This window comes from Silene latifolia, chromosome Y, assembly GCF_048544455.1.
Source record: "Silene latifolia isolate original U9 population chromosome Y, ASM4854445v1, whole genome shotgun sequence".
NCBI lineage: Eukaryota > Viridiplantae > Streptophyta > Magnoliopsida > Caryophyllales > Caryophyllaceae > Silene > Silene latifolia.
In genome coordinates, this window is record NC_133538.1 from 403,813,242 (window position 1) to 403,825,656 (window position 12,415).

A 12,415-nucleotide genomic window follows, 5' to 3' on the forward strand; every position below is an offset into this window, starting at 1 on the left:
ATTTTAAACGATAATCATAGCAATATGTTGAAGTATTATCAATTGTAGTTTCAATTCTATACGGATTAGGTTAATTTGCAATTGGTAATTTTTGTCAAATCGATTTTGCGAGGGTTTTTGATGTTTGGGAATTTTTTTTTCCCCCTTTTCTTGCTCTCGGCAATTAACTGAAAAAAAAAAAAAAATTATGTACTGTTCACGGTCAGGCCGTGAAAGAAAGAAAAAAAAAAATTTCGTGTTTTATTTTTTTTTTCGGCCATAACAAATGCACAATACGGATTTTGTGCATTCGCTTGATAGTGAAACGGTTCACTCACGTACCATTTAGTTATTTTAAAGAAATTTAAAGTAACGGATTATCATGAATTAAAATTAAGTTGATAGAAGCGGTTTTGTCGCATAATTTTAATCGTTAAAAGGTGGTTTGGATAAATTTAACATAATTACGGAATTATGTCACGGATAAATTTGTTTTAGTTGATGCATTTTATTTATCGTTATTTTGAATGCCTTGAATGTTTTTTTTATTACGTATTTAATTTTACAAACGGTTGTAACTTAGTGTGGCTTTAGTAGAAAGTGTTACCGTAATGATGGAACACGGTCTTGGTTGTATTTTGAGATCTTGAATCTCCGTTTTGGTTTTTTCCTTGTAATTACAGTTTTTTATTTAGAATTTAAATAGGTTTATATTTTGTAAATTTTAATTGTAATTTTGAGAAGACCAAAGATGGAGATCGGATGCTCACTCCCGCTGCATGGACAAAGATGGAACATCAAGACAAGCTTCTCGGGTCCAACGGTGGATTCCAAAGTTGTTTCATGTTTCTTTTTACTAGGATAGGCCATACTAGGAATTTTTATTTACGTTTTGCATTCTTTTATTTATTTTATCGTAACGATAGATTGCATCATTTTCCGCCTAAAACCAAACCACCTAATAATTGCATGAAAACTGACTCATATAGAGGTCACGCGTTAGTTTTCTTTGATATACAGATATCACATGTTTTTAATTAAGCCATCACCTAAGTCAATTCATTCACGTAATGCTAGTTTTTCGTTCACTTAAAATGAATTAAAACTAAGTTGATGGGATCTTCCTCGTATAACCAAAAATTGAGAATAGTCTTTATAGGTCAAACTCCAATGAATCCCTTCTTCGTCGGTAGGCATAATATGACCCTTTCTACGTCGGGTAAGTTGGAACTGATTGACCTATTTTATCTCAACACTATGGTCACTCGTACGATCCTGTGATTATGGTGGACTATAGATAGGATTTACGGAAATCTATCGACCAAGAGTTCTAACGATAGAACTAGCTAAACAGTTGGCTTATCAATTTACGGAAATTGAGTCTTGGGATCACTTGTATTATTCTTGAGGGAGATCAATTATGCAAGTGCAATGAGTCTACACGATTAAAATGAATTTTTAATAGACTTAAATCACCTCGATGAGTTGCTTATTTCGTTTTGTTTTTCCTTTCTTTTTCAGTGTAGATCACGATCACTTAAACTGCTAATAACAAAATGGTTGGCGTCTTGACGACCCAATGCCAAGTGCCACATTGGACCGTGAGTCCTGGCTTCGGATCTTCATGAATCGGATGAATCGGTGAACTCGATCAAGAATGATGGATCAAACTTCGCGGACTGGGAGGCGGCATTACGGAATGCTTTGCCGCAAATGACGGAAGCTCAAATTCGACAGAGCCCATCCCGTCAAACCCGGTCCCACGGGGAGCTAACGAGATCGCCAAGTATAACGATTTCGTCATGGAAGCGGGTGCGATTAAAAACGTACTCATTTTTGCAATGGAATCCAATTTGCAGAAACGCTTCATAGCCCAAGGTGCAAACAAGATTTTCACCACGCTCACCAAGGAATTCTTGAAAGCACCGAGAATCGTGACCTATGAGCATACCACTCGCTTCTTTGATGCGAGACTCCAGAAGGGCCAACCGGTTAGCCCACACATTCTCAACATGATTGAGAATGTCGAGAGACTGGAGGCGCTTGATTGTAAAATCAGCGAGAACATCGTGATTGACCGCATGCTTCATTCACTCCACGATGGTTTTGCGCTCTTTAGAGCGAATTACTATATGAATGATTTGAAGAAAAGTCCTCATGAACTACACTCCTTCTCGTGCAGACAGAAGGACATGAAGTTCAATGGGAGCTTGAAACAGGATGTTCTCGTTGTGTCAAACAAGGGCAAGGGTAAGGGCAAAGCTCAGGCAGACCTAGCGGTAGGTAAACCGAAGTTTAAGAAGTTGGGATCAGGTAAGAGTGGGCCTGGTGAGGCAAGCAACTCATCAGGCGCGACAAAGAGCAAGACCGAAAACATGGAATGCCATCACTGCCACAAGACTGGGCATTGGAGGCGTACATGTCCTGTTTACCATGAGGACATAAAAGCAGGTCGCGTTAAACCTGTTGGTATGTCTTCTTCCTCTTCTACTTTTATTCATATGATTGAGATTAACCACGCAAGTTACGGAACTTGGGTACTAGATACTGGTTGTGGTTCTCATCTGTGTAATCATGTGCAGGGGCTCCGAAACATCGAACCCCTCGTAAAGGGTGAGGTGGACCTGCGTGTCGGGAATGGAGCACGAGTGGCTGCCGTCTCGAGGGGAACATACGTGATCCAGCTTCCTAGCGGATTCGAGTTATTTTTATATAACTGCTATTATGTACCCAGTCTTTCTAAAAACATTATTTCAGTTTCTGCACTTGACAAACTTGGTTTTTCATTTGTAATAGAGAATAATAGTTGTATTTTCTCATTACACGATATGATTTATGGCAAGGCAGTCTCCATGAACGGAATTTATGTTTTAGATCAGACCACCGAAATATTGCACGTAATGAATAAAAAGTTAAAGGTTGGTGACAAAGATCAAACGTATCTATGGCACTGCCGTATGAGACACATTAATGAGAAACGCGTAAAACAGCTCATAAAGAATGGATCTATCTCGTCCTTTGATTTTCAATCATTTGGCACGTGTGAATCATGTCTTATTGGCAAGATGACTCGGATTTCCTTCAAAGGTGTTGGAATGCGCGCTGCTGACCTATTAGGACTCATACATACGGATGTGTGTGGACCTATGTCAATCACCGCACGAGAAGGCTATAGGTATTTCATCACTTTCACGGACGATTTAAGTAGATATGGCTATGTCTACTTAATGAAGCACAAAAGTGAATCCTTTGAGAAATTCAAAGAATACCGAGAATCGGGTACGTAACCTCTTGGGTAGAAAGATTAAAACATTGCGATCGGGCACCGTGGTGGCGAGTATCTTTCTCACGAGTTTGATCAACACCTTAAGGATCGTGGGGTTGCCTTGCGATTAACTCCACCGAACACCTCGGTTGAATGGTGTGTCCGAACGAGAAAATCGAACACTACTTGATATGGTTCGATCCATGATGAGTCACACCGTGTTGCCCGACTCATTGTGGGGTTATGCTCTTCTGTCACCGCTCTAATACTTAACCCAAGTCCGTCTAAAGCCGTTGACAAGACTCCATATGAACTATGGAAGGGAACGGTCCCTAACTTGTCCTTTATACGGGTTTGGGGCTGCGAGGCTTATGTCAAGTGGAGACACGAGGATAAGCTCGGCCCGCGATCGGTCAAGACATACTTTATAGGTTATCCTAAAGGAACGCTTGGTCATTACTTTTATTCGCCAACCGAACAACGTGTATTTGTTGCGGCTAGTGCGACATTCTTAGAGAAGGAATTTCTCGAGAATGCAAAGAGTGATAGAACCTTCGAACGTCGGAGATTCCAAACCAAATACCGAGCAACCATTGGAGGAACCAGTTCCTTCAATCCCTTCGGTTAACATTCCCGAGGAACCTAGGAGGTCGGGAAGAGTCTCTATTCCTCCGGACAGATACATTGGTATGGTCGAGGAACATGACATAGATGACATTCTACTCTTAACGAGTAGTGAACCCGCAACCTATAAAGGTGCCATGACTAGTTCCAACTCAAAGCTATGGCTTGAGGCCATGCAATCCGAGATGGACTCCATGTATGAGAACAACGTATGGGATCTTGTTGACTTACCTGCTAAGGTTCGTCCCCTTCAATGCAAATGGCTTTACAAGATAAAGCATTCTGTGGATGGTCAACAAGATATCTATAAAGCACGACTAGTTGCTAAAGGTTTCACCCAAGTGCCAGGTCTGCACTACGATGAAATTTTTGCACCCGTAGTCATCTTTGCGTTCCATTCGGATTATCTTAGCGATTGCCGCTTTTCATGACTATGAAATTTGGCAGATGGATGTGAAAACCGCCTTCTTAAACGGTTTTTTGGAGGAAGAGTTGTACATGGTACAACCCGAAGGTTTCATCGATCCTGAACATCCTAAGAAAGTATGCAAGCTTAAGCGTTCCATCTATGGACTTAAGCAAGCTTCTAGGAGTTGGAATCATCGTTTCGACCAAGTGATAAAAGAAAATGGATTTACTCGATCGGTCGAGGAACCATGTCTCTATATCAAGTCGAGTGGGAGCAAGATTGTCTTCCTAATATTGTATGTTGATGACATACTCCTGATTGGGAATGACATACCTCTCTTAACTTCGGTAAAAGTATGGTTGAAGAACCATTTCCAGATGAAAGATCTGGGTGAGGCACAAAGAATTTTGGGCATCCGTATCTATCGAGATAGATCACGTCGGATGTTCTCTCAGTCAGGAGTCTTACATAGACAAGATACTAGAGAGATTCAGCATGACTAACTCCAAAAAGGGGTTTCTTCCTATGGCTCCAGGGGTGCATTTGAGCAAGTCTCGGCACCGGAGACACCGGAAGAGAAAGAGCGCATGACACAGATTCCTTATGCCTCGGCTATAGGATCAATCATGTATGCCATGATATGCACACGTCCGGACGTGGCATATGCATTGAGTATGACAAGTCGATTCCAACAGCATCCAGGTGAATCACATTGGATGGCTGTCAAGAACATTCTTAAGTACCTACGGAGGACTAAAGCTTGGGCATTGACTTATGGAGGCGAACAAAAGCTATGCGCAACCTAATTCTGTGCAGATGCTAGCTTCCAAACGGATCGAGATGACTCAAAATCTCAGTCTGGATTCGTTTTTACTCTTAATGGCGCTGCAGTCAGCTGGAAGAGTTCCAAACAAAGTGTTACAGCAGATTCTACGACTGAGTCCGAGCACTATGCCGCGTCTGAAGCTGCAAAGGAAGCGATATGGATGCGTCAATTCTTACAAGGACTATCTGTAGTGCCTAGTTCGAATGACCCGATCACCATCTATTGCGACAATAGAGGTGCCATCTTCCAAGCTAAGGAGCCTAAGTCTAGCAACAAGTCTAGACATGTACAACGGAAAGCTCATCTAATCCGAGATTACGTGGAGCAAAAGGAGGTAGTGATAGAAAAGATTGCTACAGATAATAACATAGCAGATCCTCTCACTAAACCATTATGACAAGATAAGCATGAAGGGCATGTTAATTCCATGGGAATTAAACGTGTTCCTGAGTTGTAGTACTCTTTTATGGATTAGATTCATTCTCTTTTGTACTCTATACGACATCATCGTGTTGATATTTATATATTCTGTTTTTCATGTGGATTTGTACGACAATTTTGAACACCACAAAGTGAACTGAACAAACATTATATTTTTGGTCCTTAATTGCCCACGTGAGCTGATAACTCTGGCAATTATTTTGTGACGTTGGTTGATGGTGGGTTCAACGAGCCATAAGTCAAAAGGTTGACTGACCAATCACAGAGGCGATTTATACGGATATCTCGTAGGACACAATTGTGACATCGACGTGGAGTCCTAAATGTTTTATAACATTCGGTGCCAGGTCGTGGATAGGACCTCCATGGTGATCCTAAGAGTCGATTCTTTTGACTATCGTCTGTCTCTTGAGACTAAGGCAGATTTTGGGTGACTTTGGTTTCTTTCTCACGGTCATCCGTAACGGGGGCCAAGTAGATTTTTTCTCAGGTCATTTCATGCTGTGCTTAGGTCGGAAGGAGTCGAGTTGAAGGAAATATTCAGCCTTTATCAGTACTCGATATTTCTCGGGGCCACTCGAGGAGTCAGAATCGAAATGCATGGCCATGCTCGAATACGAATTCGTTTTATCAGTTAAGTTACTCTCTAGTCGGGGAAACCACTCTTGATACAGATCGATTGTAAAATACGACCTTTGCGGTAGCTCCAAACAACTCCTACCCGGTTTCATTTTATTTAGACACCCTATGTTCATTTGTTCATTGGTTTTAGGTTCCAAAATCGTCGCTCTGATACTACTTTGTAACACCCCCATCTACCAAAGTGCCTTACCAAGGCCTACCTTAGTAAATGGAAGCGCTACCATCTCGGTTGCCCGAGGTAAATTATATCAAATGGACCATAAAATAACATTTATTAAAGGTAGAATAAAGTTTAATCAAATACAATACCAAAAATCCAAACCAAAACCGAAATACAACTCCGAAAGGAAATGAAATGAATAGCTAAAGTTTATTGTGACAGCGGAAGCTAGCTAAAGAAAGTATGACGACTCTACCCCGTCCATATCCCGCATGCTACATCAACATCTAATACCTTCTAAGCCAACTGCTCACCATCTCCGAATGGATCACCACAGTGTTGAAAATAATAAACGGGGTCAGTCAACTGCATAACCAAAATAAAAATTCACAATAACACAATCCAATCAAACTATAACCAATCAATCCTCTAAACTCCAACAATCATCAGTAACCGACACACAACAAAATGTGTAGCCCTGCCAGGTTCCTATCTCAACGGGAAACCCACACCGCCAGTGAGGTCCACAACCTTACCACCTAAGCCCCGCTCATCGCAACGAACGAACCCAGATCATTAATGTGCACATCTCCCTTGTGACGGGAGCCACAAGGAGTGAACATAGGGTTGGAACCACCTCCTGTGAATGACTTTACAATCAATCCAGCAACCAATGTAATCACAAACTACAACCTTAATCATATTAACAACAATCAATCAGAGTTACCAACTTATATCAATTATGCAACCACTGAGTAGGGAAACCCTACCTGATCAGATATCCACGCAAAAGCACAGAAAAGCAAGCTAGAACGCCTCCTCTACGAAGTCCTCACCTATTATGATATCACACAATCAATCAACTATACATCACATGATTATCTACCCTAAAACCCCCAATCACCCAATTAGGGTTTGCATAACTATAACCATAATAACAAATTAACAAAATTATAAGACTTACTGATTAAAACTACACGGAATGAGATGCAAAAACCCCAAATCAGATAACCCTAGCCTTGAGAGTGATTAGAATACTCAGAGAAGAAGTGAACGTGGTTTTTATATTTTGAGAAAATGATTATAAAATGATTAGGAACTGTTAATCTCGTTTTGAAACTTTTCTATTTATTATAACCAAAACCGCGGAACATAACCCGTCAGACCGGGTACTCGGTCGAGTATGCCCTACTCGACCGAGTTCGTCATTACTCGGTCAAGTGCACCCAAAACAGTAGCCTGTTTAAAAGCACTCGACGACTTACTCGGCCGAGTATGGCCTACTCGATCGAGTAAGCTGTAACCAGGAAACCGTGGTATTACAAAATGAGTCAAAAAATTGAATACAAATGAACAAAGTCAACAATTACGATTTTTTGCGAGACCAACAATCCGAGAACAATCTAACTATGAGATTTTGATATAAAGATGTTCGACTATATAAAATTACATTAAAATAAATTTATATTATACTTAGTCTAGAATAAATTTGAATAAGCCGAATGTATGTAGTGTACGATAAATATATAGAGAAATAGTGTAAACTATAGAATCGCTATTATATCACCCAAGTTTATGATCAATCTGGGACTTACATTTCAAATTCATCTCAAATTCCTAGTAGATGCTAAAAATATATGCAATGCCAAATAGGCAAATATACAAAAATATATGGTTACATTCATTTCTACTTTTCTAAATTCCGATTCATCTATGCTTTTTTTTTCCAATTAACTTTACATTGCGGTTTCTGTATGGCTAATTATTAATGTAAGATAAGGCTTGTATTTGTTAATAGATAATACTTCATGTAAACAAAAATGAGTTATAATTTATTAATAAAATTAAGGGATTTTCTACGTTATACCCTCGTGTTTTTTTCGATTTCTATGCGGTACCTCTCATCTTTTGAAAACATCATTAGTACCCTTGAATTTAATGAAAATTTATTAAAATACCCCAAAAGATCTTATCCGTCATTTTTAAATATTTAGTTTATGCATTTTTATTGGTTTTTTGGCGATATATATTTTGTCAAACTTTTATCACAAATTCCATTACTTACTCTTGCATATATTTTCTTTGTTAAATTTAACCGTTTGAAAACTCAAATTTTATTAGTTTGGTTGGGTATTTTGTGGACAATTTATAAAATTTAAGGGTACCGGTGATGTTTTTTAAAAACCGAGGAGTGTCACGTAAAAATCGGAAAAACACGAGGGTACCATGTAGAAAATCTCTAAAATTAATCTAAAACTAATCAGGTTTAAGAGTAGTAGCCTACTATCCTATCTCTTAGAAATAAAATATTTATTTAACTATATTTCAAGAATAAACATACATCTATTTATATACCATAAATAAAGTTTCAATGAGTTGGATCGTTATATATATATATATATATATATATATATATATATATATATATATATATATATATATATATATATATATATATATATATATATATATATATATATATATATATATATATGTGTATATATATATCGGATATCTTTGTATTACCTATGTTAAAAGAAGTCTCTTATTAGTTTTACATAGATGCGTAAATATTATTCCATATTAGTTTAAGAAGTTTTCACATATCTACCAAGTTAGGTGTCGTATTATATATTTTGCATAAAGTTCACCGGGAACAACCAGTCTAAAATGTAGATAATCGTAAACATCTATTGTTTAGATCTCTAATAAATATTCCAAACAAGCTACATATAGAATTGAGATACATGTTGTTTTGCGTACCACCATTCAGCTTTTACACCATCGTATTCTTACGGACTAGAATGTATTGGTAGATGTTGTAGGTTAATCTAATTTGCGAATCTCATAAAGGTTACCCTTAGTTATCACGTTTTATATTAACTAAAAATCGATGGTGCGTACAACAATAAAAATAGGTAACTAAATAACACAACTGTGTTTTTGAATGTTATACAACTGATATAATACAAAAGGGAGTACCTTATATGTTAATGGGAATGATGATCCATTAATAATCAACTAAATCACCCCCATGTGTGTTCCAATTTCAACATAGTTAGACATTTTTTATCAACTTAACTGACTTTACTGCCAAACCATGACAAGTATTACAATACGTTATTCAATAAATTTTTAGGACATCCAACATGCATTTTGTTAAATATGATCCTAATTAGGGCTGAGCAAAACCGGGTAACCGCACCGGTTTTGCAAACCGGTTCGGTTACCCGGTTTTTAAAAACATGTTTTTGCTGAACCGAATCCGAACCGCATTAATTCGGGTATCCGGTTTTTTTAGATTTCTTAAACCGGAACCGAAAACCGGTTTACCCGACCGGTTTTCAAACCTGGTTTCATAAATAAGATGCTTCACTTCTCCCTCATGAAAGCGATTTATACTGCCAATTAGCAAATGTCAAAAGCTGTAATTCCAGCAATTACTTGAACAACACCATCACTGAATGAAATAATTGATTACCAAGTGACTAAAACGAAGTAATAGAGTAAACGAAATCAGGTGCAAGGAAATAATTGATCAGTGACCAAATTTCAGTAAAAACGGTCCCCGGTTTGGACTTTTTGCGAACCAAAACCGCTACGATTTTATAGTTAAAAATTCGGTTCCGGAACCGGACTGAAAAAAACCCGATTTTCCGGGCTCCATTATTCGGATTGCGGTTCGGTTTTGGTTTAAAAATGCGGTTCGGATTTTTTTGCTCAGCCCTAATCCTAATAAGAGCCCCGTGTAACGCAAGGGCATTTCAACTAGTAATGTTAACAAACTAGGAAAAAAATCGATATTGCAATTTCTTTTTTTTTTTGGCTGTGTATGTTTAGTCCACAACCGGATTAAAGAGCTTAGACTAAAAGTAGAGTAAATGGGTAAACTATGGACAAAACCAAATAAAATTTTATCAGACCAAATTATACCTCCCTATCCGATCTTTGGTCCGAGCCCCTTATTAAGAGTGGTGCTCATTCATGAATGGTTTTAGTCTTTGATGGACGTAAATAATCAAAATACCTCCTTTTATTTTAATGATTTCGGTTTTCAGTCCGTTTTTCTTAAGATCATTGCTTTTGGTCTGAAATAAGACGGGTAACATGTCATCATTTTACGGTAAAATGTTTTTATTTTCTGATAACATGTTACCATTATTGTTCACATCATTTTCAGGGTAAAAAATAACACCTCTAGTCATACTATTTTGTGAATTAATTGGTTACATTTTTTTAAAAAATGGTAACATTTTATCCGTCTGACAAATAAGACCAAAAGTGTCCGCCTGAAACAAGAATTTGTGTTCGGTTTTTAACTTTCTTTCAGTCTCTCTCTTCTTCATTTACCCTTTTTTCACTCTTACCACCTGTCAGCCACCATCCAACCACCACCCGTCAGCCACCATGCACCACCCTCACCGCCGCCTCCCTTGCGCCACCGGCCGGTCTTGACGATCTCCTCAGACAGGCACAAATCCGCCTCCCAACGATGATCTTAATCAGGTCTATTTCTCGTCACTTGTTTATTCAGTTGGATTCAATTCAATTCCAGTTATTTTGTTGTTATTAGATATATGAATTATTTGCTTATTTTGACCTAATGAAGATTACTGAATCAGATATATGAATTATTTGCTTCAATACCGTCACTATTTTTTGGTTTTCGATTGTTACTTGGATTAAGCTATTGTTATTCTGGAGCAATGCTGATCAAAAGTGTGGATAATCGCAAATTTGATCACTAAAAGTAAATAGGTTCTTCTGGTTTTCCTGTAATCTGTCTATTACATTCAGTAATTGGTGTAACTTGTGGTGCTATGATGATGTTTTATACAAAGGAGATCTCTTTACTTAGTCATGGTAAAGAAATAGCAAGTAGGCTTCAAGGGTCAACCCCACATGATGAGTTATTGATCCAAATATCGAATTCATTTTCCGGGCTGCTTCTCTTTATTATCGAGTTTCTGCTGTTCATGGTTGTATTTGTCAAGGATAGTAGATTTCAAAGCTTTTTTGCTAAAGGGTGTGTGCTCCTTCACCTTTCTATGGCTGTTTGGAGGGTTTACTTTCAGATGAATCTCGAGGATCTTGCAGCGGATTTGCCAAGGCAAAATGTTGGAGATACCATGTTAGCCCTTTCTTGGGTTTTGTTTCTTTTCTACTCTTGGCGCAAGAAGTATGATTAAAAGTAGATGAAAGCACCTGATAGGTAATCGCCACATTGAACTGTCTGTGGATCATAGGCATCTAGAGAATGCGATTGAAGATGCAACTGAAATGTGTATGATATGCTTGTTTTGACCAGTTGAAGATTACTGAATTAGATATATGAATTATTTTCTTCAATCCCATCACTATTTTTTGCTTTGGCCACAGATAATTTCAGTTTAGATAATAAGCTTGGAGAAGGTGGTTTCGGAGAAGAATACATGGTATACCTTTATTTGAGAAATCATTAGAATGTCCCATTTGTTTAGAAATTGTGTATTTATTATAGTTCGACAAATCGTTCTGTTTTCAGGGACGACTGCGCAATGGGCTAGAAATTGCTGTCAAGAAGCTAGCTCCAAACTCAAGGTAAGGGATTCATGAATTCAAGAACGAAGTTAGGCTAATTGCAACACAGGAACCTTGTGAAGTTGTTAGGACGTTGTGTTCAAGGAGACGAGAAGATGCTCATCTATGAATTTATGCCTACCAAAAGCTTGGATTTTTTCATTTTCAGTAAATTTCTTAAACTTGATTCTGATTTACTCTAACTATGCTTTTATGCTCTAGACACATGTTTCGTTTGATCAAGTTTACGTAACAAAGACTTTTTTTTATAAGGTAACAAGCTTGGAAATGCATACATCACTAAGAATGAGGAGAATGGCAGCTGTACAAAGACTGGTGCAAAGAATACAGGAAGAAATGAGACGCACATGACTGGCAAAACAACCATACAACACAGTGCAAACATTCATCAGAAGCATAGGAGAAGGACCACAGTAGAAACTGCCAATGCTCACCAAAATTTGTACCTTTCTTGGAGGATAAGGAATGCTCTTAATATAAATAGATGCA

At 38.0% G+C, this 12,415-nt stretch overlaps 1 protein-coding gene across 1 annotated transcript; it reads left to right on the plus strand.

The window, feature by feature from the left end:
- The first annotated feature begins 10,227 nt into the window (after positions 1 to 10,227).
- On the plus strand, positions 10,228 to 11,535 carry LOC141632238 (uncharacterized). Its single transcript, XM_074444800.1, has 2 exons — positions 10,228 to 10,231; positions 11,105 to 11,535. The coding sequence occupies exons 1-2, from the start codon at positions 10,228 to 10,230 to the stop codon at positions 11,533 to 11,535; spliced, it is 435 nt and encodes a 144-aa protein (XP_074300901.1).
- The last annotated feature ends 880 nt before the right edge of the window (positions 11,536 to 12,415 follow it).